We start from the raw sequence: 19,104 nt of genomic DNA, 5'->3' as shown, positions 1-19,104 counted from the left end.
AGAGCTCCAGTATGAAATCCAGGGAGTTCAAACTCTCCCACTGCCTTGCCAGTCACAGTGGCCTCTGCAACCACTCCAGGCTTGTGGTTTCCTTCTTCCCAACATTCCTCCCCAGTCAGCCTTTTCCTGAATCAGCAGTTCTATGGGTGGCCAGGGCAGGTCTCTTCTGTATCTCAGAAGGACTTAGGAAAATGTGAACAAAGACTACAACAAGGTATCACTGAGAGTTGCATCCTAGATATCTTGTTCACAAGGCAGGTGCTTTAACCAGCTAAGCCATGGTGCCTTCCCTGGACAGGGCTGTTCTGGTTTATGGTCCAGGACAACACCTTGGACTCAAAAAATGAGGAGTAACATTAGTTCGAACCAAGGGCTTTGGTTTGAACTACCGCATCCAGGCACGCACTTCCTGGTTCAAATCAGCTGTGATTTGGACCAGCAAGCAGGGCGAGATCTTGCTAATGAAGCAGGAGATATTTAAATCTCCGCTTCATTAGCAATTTTGGTCACCTACATTTGCATCTCTAGTCCGAACTAGGGAGCAAATGTAGATGTACCCAAACAGGACTCTGAACTGAGCCCATTAAATAACAGAATATTTAATTTCCATCATAAAGTGTAACAACTATTTCATTTCATGTAGCAATATGAATCATCATTGCTTGTTTGCTAACTCAAGAAGATGGACAATTTTGTTTTATGCCTCAAAGGAACAATCCCTGTAAGATACCTAATAGCTATGGAATGTGTTGCAGTGTTAATGTTCTTTTCATTTGATTTCATGCTAAATATATGAAGTCATGTACCTTGTTAACTATCCCTTGTTTCAGAATTTTTTCTTCTATCAAATTATAAAACTATATTTAGCTAAGCTGTTTGTGAGTAACTGGTGGGTACCACAGTAGTACACACCCGCACAAGTGAAAACAACCTTACTAGTGGTGCACATTATGAAACTCACTCCGCCCATTGGCAGCCGCAGTCCTTTCAGCCACTGGGACACCCTGAGAAAAGCGGCAGGAATGGGGCCAAGTGCAAGTCAGGCTGAGGGGGGCAGGCAAAACTCATCTTGCCTTGCAGGGCCACAGGGAGCAGCATCTCTCTTGTATAATGCCACGGAAAAAAACATGCCTGAGAGAAGTATCAGCCTTAGAAAGCTGCAGACAGTTGCCAAAGTAGTTCAGTTGAGAAAGTGTTAGACTGAAGGTTTGAAGGGCCCTGGTTCAATCCCTGGCTTTGGCAGAAGCCTTTTTTGAGATGGCTTAGTCTATTGTGGCATCTCTGGTAAGCAAACATCTGGGCTATGTCTACACTTTTGGGATCTTGTGCAAGAAGTTTTGCGCAAGAACACGTCCACACTGCCATGTGTGAGCTGTGCTTTTGTGCAAGAGCATCCATGGCGGTGTGGATGCTCTCTTGTGCAAGAACTTTCCAATGGCTATTTTAGCCATAGGGCTCTCTTGCACAAGAAACCCCTGCCGAGCATCCACACTGCCCTCTTGTGCAAGAGACCCTGTGCAAGAGGGCTTACACCTGTTAAAAAAAGAGCATAGCTCTTGCACAAGAAGCCCTCTCTTACCACGCCGTACTGTAAATCTTCTTGCGCAAGAGCAGGCCGGCAGTGTGGACGCTCTGCGGATTCTTGCACAACAACAGCCATTCTTGCACAAGAACCCGCCAGGGTAGACATAGCTCTGCTGTTGAGTTCAAAGGCTGTATCAAGGGGCCGGGAATGACATCATAAAGATGATGATATTTCAGGGTTAGAAACTGGATAGGGGATTTTATGCCACCTCAGATATTGCTGACACAGTAGAACAGGGTTCTTGGCTTAAGCTGCTCCCAGTTGTCGTGGAATAAACACATGCTAGCTTTACGGTTCAAGACAGACAAAACCAAATTAATAACCCAGCTGGGGGCAGGGGGTTTTTGTCACAGATAGCAAGGAGTCACACCTTACCAATACAAGCCCCTTCCTCACACTCAAATGCCTGAGATATTTATACCTTCTTACAAAGTCACAGTGGAAATTTACAGAGAAAAGAGGAAGTAAGGCACTTCATCCTTAAATGGTAATCTCTGCTTGACCCAATAACAAATTGCAAGCAGTGCGATTTTTTTGTTTGTTTGTTTAACAGCATTGTGGTTTCTTCCTCAACTTGCTTAGGAAGCTCGCTTCTGACGCAGGATGCACTGCGTATGGTTCAGTCTTTGGCCAGGCTAGTGAGGCCTACCTCCACAGTATGTATTGGACAGAAATATTTTACTTGATTTAAAATAAAGTTTGATCAACTAACATGAGAAAGTTAAAAGGTTTAATCTCTAATAATTTAAATGCAACTGCCCAGATGCAGCCCTATCAAAATGGCTTGACTAATTATGTAATTAACAGTGAGTTTCCATTAGCAACAGTACTCTACAGAAGGTTTGCAGAGGGCAGGGCTGTGATTAGCTGGGAGGGCCAGGCCTGAGCACCACTGAGGGAATCCACTAAGGGCAAATTGCTCAAAACCAGGACTGCTGAAAGCCCTTGACTGGAGACCTTTCCAAAATAGGCAACAAACCAGTCACACTGAGCACTTCAGCTGCCAATCCAGCCTGCAGGAAGCCTCATGAGCAAAACCCCTCCAATACCCCAGCTCTTCCTATGCCACAATCAGCCCTGGGCTTACACACAGGTGAGGGGTTATACAGCCCAATCTCTCCAACCCAGAACAGATCCACCCAGTTCCAAAGAACCAGCCATGAATCCCTGGTCAATTTATACTTTAGATCTTACCCACCAGATCACAGTGGACCAATCCTTTAGAATCTAAAGGTTTATTAATAAAAGAAAGAAAAGGTTGAGAGTAAGGCTGTTAAGGAGAATACATTGTATACATCAATCAGCAAGTTCTTGATGCAGGATCTTAGCAGAGATGTTACAAACTGCTAGCATAAGTCTTTGGGGTACATCATATGTCAGGATGGGTCATCAATCCTTCCCCTGTCTCTGTCCTTAGCAAAGCTGCATCCGGGATAAGTAGCAAGACTGAAGACAAGATGGAGCCCCCCTCATGGCATTTGATATTCATTTCTGGTGTCTCCCAAGCTAGAGCTAGTCACATGGTCAAGTGACCTGTTTCATATGCCAGCAGCCATTGTGCCCTGGCTGCTTTGCAGCTTTCCACACACATTCCTCAGGTGTGTACTGGCCACCTTGAGAACCATTGTCCTTGGAGCCATACTGATTAGCATAGTCTCTCATTGGACATTCCTTCCTCATGACAGGCAGTCCATACACAGCATCAGCAGAGCCCATAGTCATAACTCCCCAAACAAACTCCAAACAAGTGCATGAATACCACACATAGAATCAGCAAAATATCAGCTTGCATTTGACACCTCGCATGGCTCACTCTGTACCAAATTTGGGGCAAACAGTTTCCCATGAGCACAGAAATGATCTTAAGGTGATTATGCTCACCTTAAAATCCAATAACGTGACAGGGGCCTCAAGAAAGGGTTGGGGTCTTGAAGAAGGGTCTGGGATGCAGAAACAGGCAGGATTCTGGCCTGGGGGAAGGTGCAGTGTGTGGCCAGGAGAGAGGGTGCAAGAAAAAAGGAGGGTGTCAGTGCAAGTTGGGGGTGCTGGCTGCTGGGGGAAAGGGAATTGAGGTGATTGGGAGGGAGTGTCTGGGAAGGACAGCAAATATTACCTGGCTTTGGGCCCCCTTGCAGCAACATCTCCAGTCACACTGTCCTGGACACCCCGGAGGGAGGCTCTACTGCTGCAGCAGCAGCCACACAGACTAGGACCAGCCCCAGACACCAGAGGCAGCACTACTGCACCCATTCACTCCAGGGCTAGAGGTGTAGCTGTTGCAGCCATGCGGCCCAGGACCAGCCCCAGAGGCACCCCTGACATGGCCATGTGGCCCTGGAGGCCAGCAGTGCAGTGGCAGCAGTGCCTCTAGTGCCAGCCTCAGGTTGTGTAGCAAAGACTCAGCCTAGCACTGCCTCCTCTCTAGTGGTTACAAAGCATGAAGAGTGGGTGGGGCTAAACTCCTTCCCCCTCAGTACATCTTCATTTGGAGGTGGGGCCTGGCACTGCCTTGTGGACAGGATCAAAGCCTTAGGCAGGCTGGATTCTGTCAACAGAGAAAAATTTTGCTCACCACCACTATAAGGTTTTTCACTGATGTGGATTCAACTATATGCAACAAGGCTTGAACTCTCACTATAGCATTTCCCAAAGTCAGAGCAGTTAAAGGATTTCTCTCCTGTGAGAGTTCTCATGGACAACAAGGTGTGACCTCTGACTGCAGCATTTCCTACTGTGAGAGCAGGTGAATAGCTTCTTCCATATGGGTTTTCCTATGTCTAACAAGGGTTGAGGTCCGACTGAACCTTTTCCCACAGTCAGAGCAGCTGAAGGGTTTCTTTCCTGTGTGAACTCTCCTATGGATAACAAGCTGTGACCTGTCATTGAATTTTTTCCCAAAGTCAGAGCAGGTGAAGGATTCCTCTCCTGTGTGGACTCTCCTATGGCTAACAAGGTGTGAACTCTGACTGAAGCTCTTCCCACAGTCAGAGCAGCTGAAGGGTTTCTCTCCTGTGTGGGCTCTCCTATGGGTAACAAGGTATGACTGCCAACTGAAGCTTTTCCCACAGTCAGAGCAACTGAAAGGTTTCTCTCCTGTGTGGACTCTCCTATGTCTAACAAGGTGTGACTTGAGACTGAAGCTTTTCCCACAGTCAGAGCAGCTGAAGGGTTTCTCTCCTGTGTGGACTCTCCTATGTCTAACAAGGTGTGACTTGAGACTGAAGCTTTTCCCACAGTCAGAGCAGGTGAAGGGTTTCTCCCCTGTGTGAATTCTTCTATGTCTAACAAGCTCTGACTGGTGATTTAATCTTTTCCCACAGTCAGAGCAGCTGAAGGGTTTCTCTCCTATGTGGTCTCTCTTATGTCTAACAAGGTGTGACTTGAGACTGAAGCTTTTCCCACAGTCAGAGCAGCTGAAGGGTTTCTCTCCTGTGTGGGCTCTCCTATGGGTAACAAGGTATGACTGCTGACTGAAGCTTTTCGCACAGTCAGAGCAGCTGAAGGGTTTCTCTCCTGTGTGGACTCTCCTATGTCTAACAAGGTGTGACTTGAGACTGAAGCTTTTCCCACAGTCAGAGCAGCTGAAGGGTTTCTCCCCCGTGTGAACTCTTCTATGTCTAACAAGCTCTGACCGGTGATTTAATCTTTTCCCACAGTCAGAGCAGCTGAAAGGTTTCTCCCCTGTGTGGTCTCTCTTATGTCTAACAAGATATGACTGCCGACTGAAGCTTTTCCCACAGTCAGAGCAGCTGAAGGGTTTCTCTCCTGTATGGGCTCTCCTATGGGTAACAAGGTATGACTGCCGACTGAAGCTTTTCCCACAGTCAGAGCAGCTGAAGGGTTTCTCTCCTGTGTGGACTCTCCTATGTCTAACAAGGTGTGACTTGAGACTGAAGCTTTTCCCACAATCAGAGCAGCTGAAGAGTTTCTCCCCTGTGTGATCTCTCTTATGGATAACAAGCTGTGACTTGTGACTGAAGCTTTTTCCACAGTCAGAGCAGCTGAAGGGTTTCTCTCCCGTGTGAACTCTCCTATGGATAACAAGGTGTGACCTCCGACTGAAGCTTTTCCCACATTCAGAGCAGCTGAAGGGTTTCTCCCCTGTGTGAACTCTTCTATGTCTAACAAGCTCTGACTGGTGATTTAATCTTTTCCCACAGTCAGAGCAGCTGAAGGGTTTCTCTCCTGTGTGGGCTCTCTTATGGATAACAAGGTGTGACTTGTAACTGAAGCTTTTCCCACAGTCAGAGCAGCTGAAGGGTTTCTCACCCGTGTGAACTCTTCTATGTCTAACAAGCTCTGACTGGTGATTTAATCTTTTCCCACAGTCAGAGCAGCTGAACGGTTTCTCCCCTGTGTGGTCTCTCTTATGGATAACAAGGTGTGACTTGTGACTGAAGCTTTTCCCACAGTCAGAGCAGCTGAAGGGTTTCTCTCCCGTGTGAACTCTCCTATGGATAACAAGGCGTGACCTCTGACGGAAGCTTTTCCCACAGTCAGAGCAGCTGAAGGGTTTCTCTCCTGTTTGGGCTCTTTCATGTTTAATAAGAGTTGCACAGTCACTGCAAGGACAAGGTGAATGTTGATGGGGTATTTTCTTTTGAACAGTTTGTTTGTTTGTTTTCAACCTTCTGCTCCTGTGACTGGATTTATCCTGTCGTGCTCGTGGATGGTTTCCCTGCTGCCTTTGTAGACTACGCTGACTCTCAAAAGTCTCTCCTTCCTCAGGATTCTGAGAAACATGCCCTTCAGACCTTCCCACTAACACCCCACATGGAGTCATTTGCTCAGGTCCTTCCTCCTGAAGTCTCCTCTCACTGTTCTCATTCAGCATCCCATCACCTGCTGGGATAGAGAGAGAAACCACACAGGAGTCATTCCCTATGCTCTGCTGAAATAAAGTTGTGAATAGTGAATAGAAAATGGGGGACAAACCCAAAGAATGGCTGGAAAGACACAATAATCATGAGCTGAGTTCACTCTGCACCCCCATAACTCATTCCCCACCCAGTTTTCTCAGACTAGAATTGAAGACAGGCTGAAGGGCCAGTCAGACTTGATGAAAACACACAACCAACATCTGCTGCAAACACAGAAATTGGTTTGAGTCAGTTTAGCTGATTTCTCCCCTTCCTCCCCTTCCTCACAGCCTTGAAGATCCGGGATCTGCAGCTCTTCCCTTCGCTCTGCCCAGGAGAGCACATGAGCTTTGAAGACTGGAAATCCTATTCGGGGAGCAATTAATCAAGTGCTGATTTTGTTCATTAAGGTCTGTGCCATTCCTGCTTCAAAGCCAGGATCTGAGTCTCCTACCCAGAGAGGCTCCTTCCCCACCTTCCAGAGACTGGTCTCTGGCTGCTACAAGATCCCAGGACACACTAATTCCATCCTCCCCCTGCATCACTACCATGTTGGGAATAGCCCAGCTGACTCCCATGGGGAACTGAGCACTCTGCTGCACTCTACAGGATACAACTCAGTGTCCCTTAGGGCCTGTTGCATACTTAGGCAGGACAGGAACACACTGCTCATAAGGAGAGAGCTCTAAGACTTTCAGAACTGACAGACGCCTCTAGCCAGGACTCATATTTGAGCTGACACATGTCAGGTCTCTAGGGCTGGGAGGGAAAGGATCCAGCAGAGCTCTAGAGCCCTATGGGCTCTGTCCACAAAGCTCTTGGCTGGGGGCTGGACTTTCCCTGCTCTTGGGCTCAGATGCTCCACTTGAGCCAGAAGGAGGCAGGGGAATTGTCTGATCAGGAAAATGAAACGTTGGCTGGCCACTTCAGGTCCTGACTATGGTCCACACTCCTGATCATGACTGACTGTGCCATGGCGGGCCCTGTCAGCTTCCCACAACAACTGTCAGTCCTGAAGACCGCCAGGGCTGTGCCGGCCTTTTCCTGTGGCCAGCCAAGGTGGAGGCAGGATGAGCTGCTTCTCTGCTGCTTGTAGATGCTCCTGCAGCTCAGCTCCCCTTCCGCAGCCTTGGTTCTGCTCTGACAGCAACAGCAGCCCTCCTCTTGTGGCCAATCAGGCCTGCCATTTGGTGCCTCTCTGGCTTGCACAGAATCTGCCAGAGGCATGAAGGACTCTGAGTTGGCGCCTTCCTTCCAGGGGCTCAGAACAATACCACAAGAGGACCCTGCAGACACTAAGAGCAGCTGCAACCAGCCCCACAACTCTGGTCCCTGCCGTTCCTGCCTGGGCCCTTCCACTGAAACTCCGGCGAAGGCACAACATGGGCTAGATGGCTGGAACCACAATGAGACCTTGGCTGTGGGAAGAGCAGCACTGCTATTATGTCACTGAAGCACCTCTCACACAGGAACCAGGATTACTGGGGCAGATACTGCTGATATTGGGGGTTTGGGCAATGAGGGACCCTGAACCAAACCCAACCCAGCTGCTCCAGAACCCACCCAGCTTCTTTTACACAAGAGGACAGGAATCCTCACCCAGCCAGCTCACAGCCTCGTAATTCTCCCGCATCACATCCCTGTGGAGGGCTCTCTGGCCCGGGTCCAGCAGAGCCCATTCCTCCTCAGAGAAATACACAGCCACCTCCTTGAAGCTCACCGGCTCTGCCACGGCCATTTCCTGTCCCCGCCTCTGCAGGCCAGGGGCTGAGCTGGAGTCAGACATTGGTGTTCTGCAGCCTGTCGGGGAGAAGGAGTATCGGAGACATTTCAAAAAGGGCTTTAATCCTTTCCACACCAAAATTTACTCACACCAAAATAATTATACCCACCAGGAGACATTAAATTGCTGGGGGAATATTATCAATGTCTCCCTTGGTCACTGACCTTTGTTTGGCATTAGTAATGCCTCTATTGTCTCCTTAAAGTTTAGTCAGTATCCAGACAGCAGTGCCTGGTACAATAATTCCCTCTTTATAGTTCCCAGCACCAGACACATCTACAACCCCACACTGGTATATAACAATAGCCTGTTACATGGCCAATGTGCTAGGGCAGACCTTTTTCGACCCGATCAGATCCTACAGGATCTGTTGTTTGCTCTCCAGTGCTTCATCATTAATAACAGCTATTGTGCCATGCCCCTAAAGAAAGGCCCATGGGAAGGGGGTGGTATAAGGGACCATATTCCCCTATCCTTAACAAAGAACCTGGTCTATTTTTCATCTGTGGGGTAAAGGCTTAGAAATACCTGCCAGTGGGTTGGACAGGACGGTGTTCCCTAGGACATGCTGTGCCTGGAGGATTAACGGTACACCCACACATTACAGCTCCAGGTTTTACAAACCTTGGAAGCTTCCTGCATCCATCCAAGAGGAAATTTACTATTTACCCTTTTGTGAGACGCCCCACAGGTTTTCATCGATTTGCCCGTGCATTTCTGCCTTAGTGTAGCTGAACTTGAACAAGCCATAGTAAATGTGTTAGGGCAACTAGAAATAGCTTTCAACCACATTGCAGATGCCCTAGGCCTGCTCAACGAGCCGATCCAATCATTGGCCTGCTTTGCCCTGCAAAACAGGATAGCATTAGATGCAATTTTGGCTCAACAAGGAGGAGTTTGTGCTGTAATTAATCAGTCTTGCTGTTGCTATGTAAATCATTCAGGGCAGATTGAACAGGATGTGTCTGCCATAAAAGATGCAGTTAAAGTGTTACATGCTGTAGGTAAAAATGGAGAAATCTCATGGCTAAGTTGATTAGCCCAACAACTGGGACTCTCCTTAACTCCTTTCCTACATTCTATCATAACCACTGTTTGGATTATTTTGATTGTAGTAATTGCCTTTTGTATAATATTGTGTGTTGTAAGATGCTTGGTTAATGCAGCCATTTCCTCTGCGCACATTCGATATACAGCGCTGGGAAAAGATCCCAGCCAATTCCTCGACCCCAAGCCCTCTAATCAGGCCATCGGGTACTTTTAGATTCCTGCAAGGTGGGCAAGAGGTGCTGGCACACCACCGTCTTGCATTCCCGGGACTGGTGTGTCATATCAGGGGGTGGAATGTAGCCAGACAGGCCCCCCCCCCGTCACATCCATCGTTTGCCCCTCTGAGGTGCCTGGAGAATGCAGGGCAGAGAGAAGCAATAAAATCAGCATAGCCTTTGAAGCCTCAATGCGAGGCCAGGATATGCCGGCTCATCTGACCCTGGGTAAGCTGAAAACATAGATATGAGAAAGAACAATTAAGGCAATAAACTGACCTCGAGGCTGCAAGAACTTCCCTGGCTGACACCTATATTGATATGATCACACACAGTCGTCCCTGGGAGAGGAATCTCCCACTGAGAAAAGAATGCCCAGTTCTCCCAATTTAGTTCTCTCTCTTACAAGTGCTGTTTCCGTAACCCCAAATGTTTCCTAGGACAGGGTGGTTAGCCCTGTGCCAAACCCCCAACCTGGAGGACCAGGGACCACACTTTGTCTTATCTCTACCCTTCGACCTGTCTGGCATGGAAAAGCCTACCAGGAGCACAAAGCTCCAGCCAGCATAGTTCAGCTTTGGGTAGTATCATCACCCCAGATGGTGGAAGTAAGCAAGACATTCAAAATAGACTGAGTAAAGCACAAAATGCCTTTATCAGTATGAATAACATCTGGAAATCCTCAAAGTATAGCGTGTGCACCAATATGAAACTATACAGCAGCTGTGTTCTTCCAGTGCTTCTCTATGGAGCACAATGTTGGCGCATGATACAACGAGACCTTACTAAATTGTCTACATTCCATACCAAGAATCTTAGAAGAATAATCAGGATATTTTGGCCAAATAAAATTTCCAACAAAGACCTATTGTCTCTGTGTAAACAAGAAGATATGGCCACTATAATTATGAAAAGACGCTGGTGATGGATAGGTCATATGTTACGAAGAGAAGACGGATCTATTACGAAAATTGCACTCCACTGGAAACCAGATGGGAAGAGAAAGAGAGGAAGACCAAAAACAACCTGGCGCCAAACGGTAGAACAAGAATTAAAAGACCATCATCACACTTGGGGAACAATAGGCGCTTTGGCCTGTGACCGACAGAAGTGGAAGGACTTTGTTGCTGCCCTATGCGCCATTGGCATAACGGGCAGTAAGTAAGTAAGTCTTACAAGTGCAAATTTAGTTCACAACTCCCTTGTAAGAACTGGTGTCACAAAGATGGACCAGCACCATTTGGCATCACAGATAAGAAAGAGAAATACGTGACCCCATGGGTATAAAGATGGGTCCAGCAGCACACTCACTTTGAGCATCAATCTACCATCTATCTGCTGGTCGGGTTAGGTGATTGACCTCCCGAGGTCCACGGAGACGCCCACCTCGTATTTCGTGTTTCCGAGGAATTGAGGGACCGATCCTGGCCTGACACACTGGGACCGAGTGATGCAGAAGGGGGAAAAAATTGTACCCGAATGTGTCCTTTTGTTTTAGTGCATGCATAGAATAGAGCTCTTTAAAGATTAAGCTGTCACTTGGTACCATTATTTCTATTTTCTATCTTCCTTCTTCCTGTGTAACCATAAGAACTGTATTTGCTAGCAGTTAAGAAATAGAGCAATAGCCATTGTAACCATATGGTTTATAAGCTTCTTTAATAAACCCGTAACTGTTAAAGCTGTAACCTGACTCCCTCAGTTGCTGTAATAGAACCAAGCACAATTTAAAAGAACTTCAGCCAGTCATAAGGGACAGATATAGGAAGAGCTGGGGAATTTGGATCATGTCGCTTCCAGAGGACAGATCTGTAGGGGCATCTCTCAGTCTTCCCTAGGCTGCCCGCTGCGAAGGGATCCTGTATCCTAGTAGTTAAAATCTGAGATGTAATAAGCTCTTCCTATAAACTCTAGGGTGTCTATCAGCCTGTTGGCTGCCCTCCGCGAATGGATCCCGATCCTAGCGGACTAAGACACGGACGTTAAACTCCTCAGGGCACCTGTCAGTCTCTCCTAGACTGCCCACTGCGATGGGGCCTTATGTCCCAGCAGTTGAAGACTCGGGTGTAACACACACACACACACACACACACACACACACACACACACACTGCCCAGACCCTCGGCTGACACAGGGGGAGAAGGGGAATTGGAGACATTTCAAACAGGGCTTTAATCTTTTCCACACCCCAATTCTGCCCAGGCTCTGTTGCTGGTGACACACATGCTGGACTCTGCAGTTTTGGGCAAACGCTGAGTCTAGATATTCCATAAACACCACACATGAGTTAGATCGGAAAGCCAGATTAATTTTTCTCAATATCTGGCTTCAGTTACATTACCCTGCCTGCAACAATGGGATTCAGTTCTCAGCACCTAATGTTGCTGCTAACAAGCCACATATTCATCTGCCTGAACATGGACATAGGTTTAATTGAATTTGGGCTGCTGTATTTATAATCCTTAGTCTTCATGCATTGATTTGCAGCCCAAACTTTGGTACTCTCATCTGACACAGACTTTATAAACTCTCTCCACAACAGAGAGGAAGTGAAGTTAATATGAGTATTCAGATGCATATTATTAAACACGTGTGCTGAGTGTTTGCAGGATAAGACCTTAAAATTCATGAATTCATGGCATCAGAAGCTATCCTTAGTCATGCAGTCTGTCCCCTCTGCAGCACAAGCACAAGGGGACCCTGCAGACATTAAGAGTAGCTGCACACAGTCACACAACTCTGATACCTGCCATTCCTGCCTGGGCCCTTCCACTGACACTCCGGCAAAAGCACAACATGGGCAAGGTGGCTGGAACCACGAGACCTTGGCTGTGGGAAGAGCAGCACCACTATTATGTCACTGAATCTCCTCTCACACAAGAGCCAGGATTACTGGGGCAGATACTGCTGATATTGGGGGTTCGGGCAATGAGGGACCCTGAACCAAACCCAATCCTGCTGTTCCAGATCCCATCCAGCTTTTGTTACACAAGGGGACAGGAATCCTCACCCAGCCAGCTCACAGCCTCGTAATTCTCCCGCATCACATCCCTGTAGAGGGCTCTCTGGCCCGGGTCCAGCAGAGCCCATTCCTCCTCAGAGAAATACACAGCCACCTCCTTGAAGTTCACCAGCTCTGCCACAGCCATTTCCTGTCCCTGGCTCTGCAGGCCAGGGGCTGAGCTGGAGTCAGACATTGGTGTTCTGCAGCCTGTCGGGGAGAAGGAGAATCGGGGTATGTCTACACTACAAAGTTAGTTCGAACTAATGGACGTTAGTTTGAACTAACTTTCATAGGCGCTACACTAGCACTCCGTTAGTTCGAATTTAATTCGAACTAACGGAGCGCTTAGTTCAAACTAGGAAAACCTCATTTTACGAGAATTAAGCCTAGTTCGAACTAGCTAGTTCGAATTAAGGGGTGTGTAGCCCCTTAATTCGAACTAGTGGGAGGCTAGCCCTCCCCAGCTTTCCCTGGTGGCTGCTCTGGCCAACACCAGGGAAACTCGTCTGCCCCCCTCCCGGCCCCGGACCCCTTAAAGGGGCACGGGCTGGCTACGGTGCCCGTGCCAGGTGCAAGCCTGCCAGCACCCAGCCAGCAGACCCTGCCCCTGGCACGGATCAAGCCAGCCACCCGATGCCCCCCAGCCCTCCCCCTCTTCCCGGGACCAGGCTGGCAGCTCCCGGGAGCTTGCCCGGGACCGCAAGAGGCGGGCACCCGCCTGGGCTAGTGCAGACATCATGGACCTCATCCACGATCTTCACACTAGGCACAGGAAAGTGGCCGGCTAGGGCAGGAGAGCTGCCAGCCTGGCCACCCAGGAGCAGGTGTGCAAGAGAATCAAGGGGGTCCACTGAGACCCCCGACCCTGAGCCCTGAGCTTACAATGGCCATCCTGGGTCAGACCAAAGGTCCATCTAGCCCAGTAGCCTGTCTGCCAACAGCGGCCAACCCTAGGAACCCTGGAGGGGATGGACCGAAGACAGTGACCAAGCCATTTGTCTCGTGCCATCCCTCTCCAGCCTTCCACAAACCTTGGCCAGGAACACCACTCCTACCCCCTGGCTAATAGCACTCCATGGACCCAACCTCCATGATTTGATCTCACGTCCCTTTAAACTCTGTTCCAGTTCTAGCCCTCACAGCCTCCTGCAGCAAGGAGTTCCACAGGTTGACTCTTTGCTTTGTGAAGAACAACTTTCTGTTACTAGTTTGAAGCCTGCTACCCATTCCTTTCCTTTGGTGTCCTCTAGTCCTTCTTTATGGGAACTAATGAAGAACTTTTCTGTATGCACCCTCTCCATCCAACTCCTGCTTTTAGAGACCTCTATCCTGTCCCCCCTCCGTCTCCTCTTTTCTAAGCTGAAAAGTCCCAGTCTCTTTAGCCTCTCTTCATATGGGACCTGTTCCCAATCCCTGATCAGTGTAGTTGCCCTCCCTTCTCCCAGCCTCTCTCTTCCCCTCTCCCACCTCCTTTTCCCAGTCTCCCCCAGTTTTGTTCAATAAAGACAGATTCCATTTTTGGACACAATTGTCCTTTATTTTGTATATCAAGAAAAGGGGCTAGGGAAGGGTAAGTGGAAGGAGGTGAGGGAGGAATGGGGTACGAGCCCCCGATGGGGAGGACTGGGCTGGCTCTGTGGGCTTCTGGGGGTGGAAGCTCTCCTGCAGCCCCCCAATTGCCCCCTCTCCCCAGATGGCAGCCTGCGGCAAGTGCAGCCGGGCTGATGGCTGAGTGCTGTGATGTGCCCAGTGTGGGTACTCCGGGCACTCCAAGCCAGGACTGCTTTGCAAGTGGGGCACCCCTGAGAACTGTCTGTCCGGGGTGGGGGTCAGGACCCTTTAAGCGCAGCCCTCGGCTAGCCTGAGACAGCATCTCCACGCTCTAAGTCCTCCTCTGATGCCCTGCCGGCACTGCTTCCGGCCATCCTTAAGCCCGGTTCAGGGTCCACTTAATGTGGACATGCTATTCGAATTAGCAAAACGCTAATTCGAACTAGTTTTTAGTTCTAGATGCGTTAGTTCAAATTAGCTTAGTTCAAATTAACTAATTCGAACTAAGTTAGTTCGAATTAGTGCTGTAGTATAGACGTACCCTCGGTTAGCCCAACAGCTGGGACTCTCCTTAACTCCTTTCCTACATTCTATCATAACCAGTATTCAGATGCATATTATTAAACACGTGTACTGAGTATTTGCAGGATAAGACCTTAAAATTCATGAATTCATGGCATCAGAAACTATCCTTAGTCATGCAATCTGTCCCCTTTGTGGCACAAGCCATTACACTTAGCCCAGCTACCCAGGCACAAAGCTCTGTTCCCCTACAGCATGTTTTCTAGAAAGTCACCCAGTATTGATATGAAGACATCAAGAGATGGAGAACCCACCAGTTCTTTGCTCATTTGTTTCAGCAGCTAATCCTCTTACCCATCAAATAGTTGTGCCTTTTCTCTAGCCTGAAATTTTCCAGCTGCAGCTTTCAGTTATTGGCTCTCACTGAACTGTATCCACTAGACCAGGGGTGGGCAATTCATTTTGATGGCGGGGGAGGGGAGGGGAGAACTCCAAGATTTTGGAAAGTGGTTGAGAGCTGCACTCTTCCAAGACATTAAGCAGGAAATACAGCGTATGGGCTGGACACCGGAAGAAGAAGGGAGTTTTATGTGATGGTTTGGGATGCAGGGGGGAAAGAGGGGTCTGGGAAGGAGTTTGGGTGAAGGAAGCTGGTGTGAATTGGAGCACTGGATTAGCCAACTACTCATGAGATATTTAAAGAAAAGTTAATTTAGAGAAGTGGCTGAGTGGACAAATAAGGGGTTGAGGGTTTCTGACAATGAAGAGCTTCTTGCATACTTGAATGCAGGAAGAGAACAAAGAGTTTGGGTATGTGGAATGGGGGGCAGGAGTGGGGAGGGCAGAGAATTAGGAGAGGAAGAGAGAGGTTGGGGTGCCAGAGGCAAGCTTTAACCAGGAGACTTACCTGAGTGACTCCCAACCAGCAGCCAAGCACCTCTCTGAGGCAGGCAGGTAGCCTGCCCAATCCTTGCAAAGGCTGCGGGGCCATGTGGGTGTGTGAATAACTATGAGCTGGAGAGCAGGGGGCACGATGCTTCCTTTCTGGACAGAAACCAGCCAATGAGATTGTCCTGGGAGTGGAAGCATTGCCTGCCGCCTTCACACTTCCTCTCCAGGCTCACCTTCGCTTTTAGTGGCTTGCAGGTGGGAAGTGGGAAGCACAGAAGAAGCCCATGGTTCGCCAAGCATCAGTGGGCCAGATCCGATGGCCTGGCGAGCTAGATCCGGCCCATAGGTTGTATTTTGCCCAGGCCTGCACTAGACCGAAGAGCCCTTGGGGATCTAGCAGTTTCTCGTCATGAACAAACTGATACCATGGAAGCCAGTGAGCTCTCAGCCTTTCATCCTATTTACTGTTTGAAACCAACCCCATATTGAAACTGACCAAGCAGTGAAATCCGAGCCTGAAGGTGCCGTCCGTTGTGTGCTTTAACGTCACCCCTATAGCATCACACCCCGTAGATCAGTGATTCTCAAAGTGTCTGCAGGTCCCTATGCAGTGCCCCTGTGGCTCCTCTCTGATCAGTGGGTGAGATTTAGGGCTGTGAGCACCGTGGTCACTGGGTCTGGTTGGTAACTTCAATGACAATCCTATGAAGATGTTTTCACTGGAGTTTTCTCATCATTTAAAGAATCTCCACCTGCAAACTCACCTTGTCTGAAAGCTCCCAGGGATTTTCCTCTTGCTCTCTCCAGTGCAGAGGGCAGAGTGTCTGGTGGAGGAAGAGATAAGGGAGGTGAAACTTTCTGTGTCCTCTCTCGCTTGGGCACCTGCCAGCAATGGAGCCAACATCTCTGCAGCCTCATCCCCGCCCAAAGAGACACAAACTGAAAGTGAGATTTACTTTTCCCTCCTCATCCCCTCACCTGGTTTCTCTCAGTCACTTACCACCTCTTGTCATAACCTAGAGCTGCGCTAGGGAAAGACGTTGCCATGACATTAACTTTACCTATTCTGATCCCTTGACACCAACGGGAGGCTTAGAGTTTGCAAACCCCTGGCTCTATTTACAAGCAGTTGTGTCTGTTTGCTCAGTGTCTCTAAGGAGAGCATCACGATGGGGCCATCATTCTCCAGGGAGGTGACAGCTCTAGGAAATATCTGAAGTCAGACTGTGCCCCTGAATGGGGAATTCCAGAGTCTGCTGTGCAAGGGTTAGACCCTCAGAATTAACTGAGTCAGAGACATTTCTATCCAACATCTGGCTGTTGGGGAGATGTGGTGCTGTTGGGGACCTGGGGAGATGTGGTGCCAACATCAGCTCCGAGCTCTTTCCCTCCGCTGTGCAGTGTGACAGGAGTGCGAGCCACCTACCTGTTCAAGCTGTTTCTTACGTCCTACAGAAAAGAGACAGAAAAGAATCTCAGCTGCACTGGACACACACAGGGAAGGCAATTTGCAAATATGGGGAAGAGACGCCCTGACCTGGCCCCAGGGCCATAGATACTAATAGGTCTGTGCCTGTGACTCTGCAAAGCACAACAGTCACTCGCATGGCAGCAATGCACACACCGAGTTACACCCAGATCTGATGGCTGGACTCCAGCACTTGTTATTCAGGAGCCTCTCTTCTTTGCATGGGGAGCTGGGATGTTTCTCCCTCAGTCTCACCTGCAGGAATTCACTCCCTGGCTTCTGACACTTCCCCTTCAGCTCACTGATCCGCTCGCTGAGATGGGAAATCTGTGCGGAGAGTTTCCCGTCAGCGTCAGTCTGGAGTCTCCCAATCTGCTCGTTCAGCTTCTCCAGCTGGGCCAGCAGGAGTCGCTCTTGTTCCTCCAGGAACTGCTGCAGCTGCTGAAACTCGGCCACAATCTTCGCCTCTCGGCTTGTGTCGAGCGTGAGCGTCTGGAAGCACCGACAGCCAGAGACAGACGGGCCAATGGGCCCTGCACGGAACGTGCAACATTCAGCCACAGAGAGGCAGCAGTGAGCGGCCTGAGTCCTCTGCCCGGCCGGAGCAGCCCCCCACAGACAGCACAGGAAGGTGGGTCACAGCCCTGACCCCAGCCCAGCTGTGCCCCTTCCCCAACTCCCACAAGCCGAGCTGCAGCCCCCCCGCACTCCACCTGGCCAACTCCCCCCCCCGCCTGTGTGAGCCCCTCCTACAACCTCCCCCCCCACTGAGGCCCTGCCCCACAACCCTTCTCCCCCCGCTGGAACAAAGGCGCAGCCACGCACCCAGCAGGGGCCGCTCCACAGACACAGGAGGAGGCGGGTCAAGAGCAAGGCCCCCGGCAGCTATAGGCGAAACTCGTGCATGCGTGGCGCAGGGCTCTCCCAGCTACCAGGAGCAGCGGGAGCGCCTGGGAGCCAATGAGGTGCCGCGGAGGGAAACAAACAAACAGCCCCGCTCCCCCAGCCACGCAGAGCCCCGCTCCCAGGGCCCCCCCAGCATTAACTACCCGGCCCCGCCCACCTCGCTCTGCTCCCCGCTCTCCCGAAGCAGCGCCGTGAATAAGGGCACCAAGGACTGCCTGAGGGCGCGCGGCGCATGCGCAGTGACCGCAGCAAAGTTCGCTGCCTCCCTCTGCTCGCTCGCGGAGTCAGATGCTGCTGCGGGCCGGGAGTGACAGGCGGTACCGAATGGTGGGGCCCGATGAGATCGCGCATGCGCAGAAGGTCAGTGACTCTGCTATGAGTCCAGCACCAGCGCTTATGTCAGACCAGGAGCTTCCTGGCCTCGCACCCTCTTCCCGGCAAGTCCCTGGCTGCTCCGCCCAGCTCCTGGGCTCTGCCCCATGCCTGTCCCTGGCTGCCGGGCTGCTCCCCCCCGCAGGCCATGGAGCTGCGGGGTGATGGCTCCAGCTCCTCTGGGTTCCTGTGGAGTCAGATTGACCCCCCCCCCCCCGGCTGTAGGAACCGCCACCCTCCCAATAGCAACCGCCCCCCCCATGATTCTCTGCCGGCCTGTTGCTGCTGGGGGCTGGTATCACACCTGTCCCATCTTTGCTGCTTCTCCTGTTCCCGGCCCCGCAGCCCCTGGCAGTGCGCTGGGAGCCGGGACCGTCCCACCCCAGTGCGGCCCCTCTCCCCTCCGACTGGCCCAGGGACACAGGCTGGAATAGGGGAGGGGTCTGTCAGTTTCCCCTCCTGCCTCTCTCCAGCTTTTCCTCCAGGTCTGGGTGGTCCTGGTGGCTGGGACATTCCCATTCCCAGCCCCATGTGCTGCTGCCCCACTCTGCCCCACCCCCCACATTGGTCACCAGCCCGTAGGGCAGGGGTGCAATGTTCCGATGGATACGGGATACGCCTGTCACAATGATCAACCTCTGCCTTTGCCCATCCCCCTCGGAGCCTCAGAACAGGAGGCCAAGGGTCCCTCCCGCTGTTGAATGTGGACAGGTCTGGCCTGGCCTCTTTCTCCCCAGTTCCCCCTGCCCCTCCCCATTCCCCCTGGGCTCTGCCCCCCCACCCTGTCCAGAAGCTGGAGCCTTGCCCAGACAGGAGAAGCCCTGGGGTGCCAATGCAGCTGGGGCCATCACAGGACAATTCCCCTGGCAGCAGGGGGGAGGGGGAGGCTCAAAAGCT

The 19,104-nt window shown here is 50.5% G+C and overlaps 1 protein-coding gene across 1 annotated transcript; it reads right to left on the bottom strand.

Annotated features, from left to right (window-relative positions):
- Positions 1-2,697: 2,697 nt before the first annotated feature.
- On the bottom strand, positions 2,698-17,327 carry LOC102451259 (uncharacterized). The gene is made up of 4 exons (XM_089770909.1): positions 16,226-17,327; positions 12,504-12,704; positions 8,044-8,244; positions 2,698-6,430 (listed from the first exon to the last, which is right to left on the bottom strand). Exons 1-4 carry the CDS (start codon positions 16,377-16,379, stop codon positions 4,314-4,316), a joined length of 2,673 nt encoding a protein of 890 aa, XP_089627035.1. The 5' UTR covers positions 16,380-17,327; the 3' UTR covers positions 2,698-4,313.
- Positions 17,328-19,104: the final 1,777 nt, after the last annotated feature.

This window comes from Pelodiscus sinensis, chromosome 19 (assembly GCF_052426305.1).
Source record: "Pelodiscus sinensis isolate ZL-2025 chromosome 19, ASM5242630v1, whole genome shotgun sequence".
Taxonomy (NCBI): Eukaryota; Metazoa; Chordata; order Testudines; family Trionychidae; genus Pelodiscus; species Pelodiscus sinensis.
Note: the sequence above shows the minus strand (reverse complement) of the source record. Positions and strands in the feature narration are given on the sequence as shown.

What these genes read in the sequence shown, in the direction of transcription:
- LOC102451259 (XM_089770909.1), bottom strand. Translation starts at nt 16,379, where the DNA reads ATGAGGCTGCAGAGATGTTGGCTCCATTGCTGGCAGGTGCCCAAGCGA. An exon ending in CGAGGCTGTGAGCTGGCTGG is followed by an intron (nt 8,245 to 12,503) that starts GTGAGGATTCCT and finishes TCTCCCCGACAG; the next exon opens with GCTGCAGAACACCAATGTCT. An exon ending in CGAGGCTGTGAGCTGGCTGG is followed by an intron (nt 6,431 to 8,043) that starts GTGAGGATTCCT and finishes TCTCTATCCCAG; the next exon opens with CAGGTGATGGGATGCTGAAT.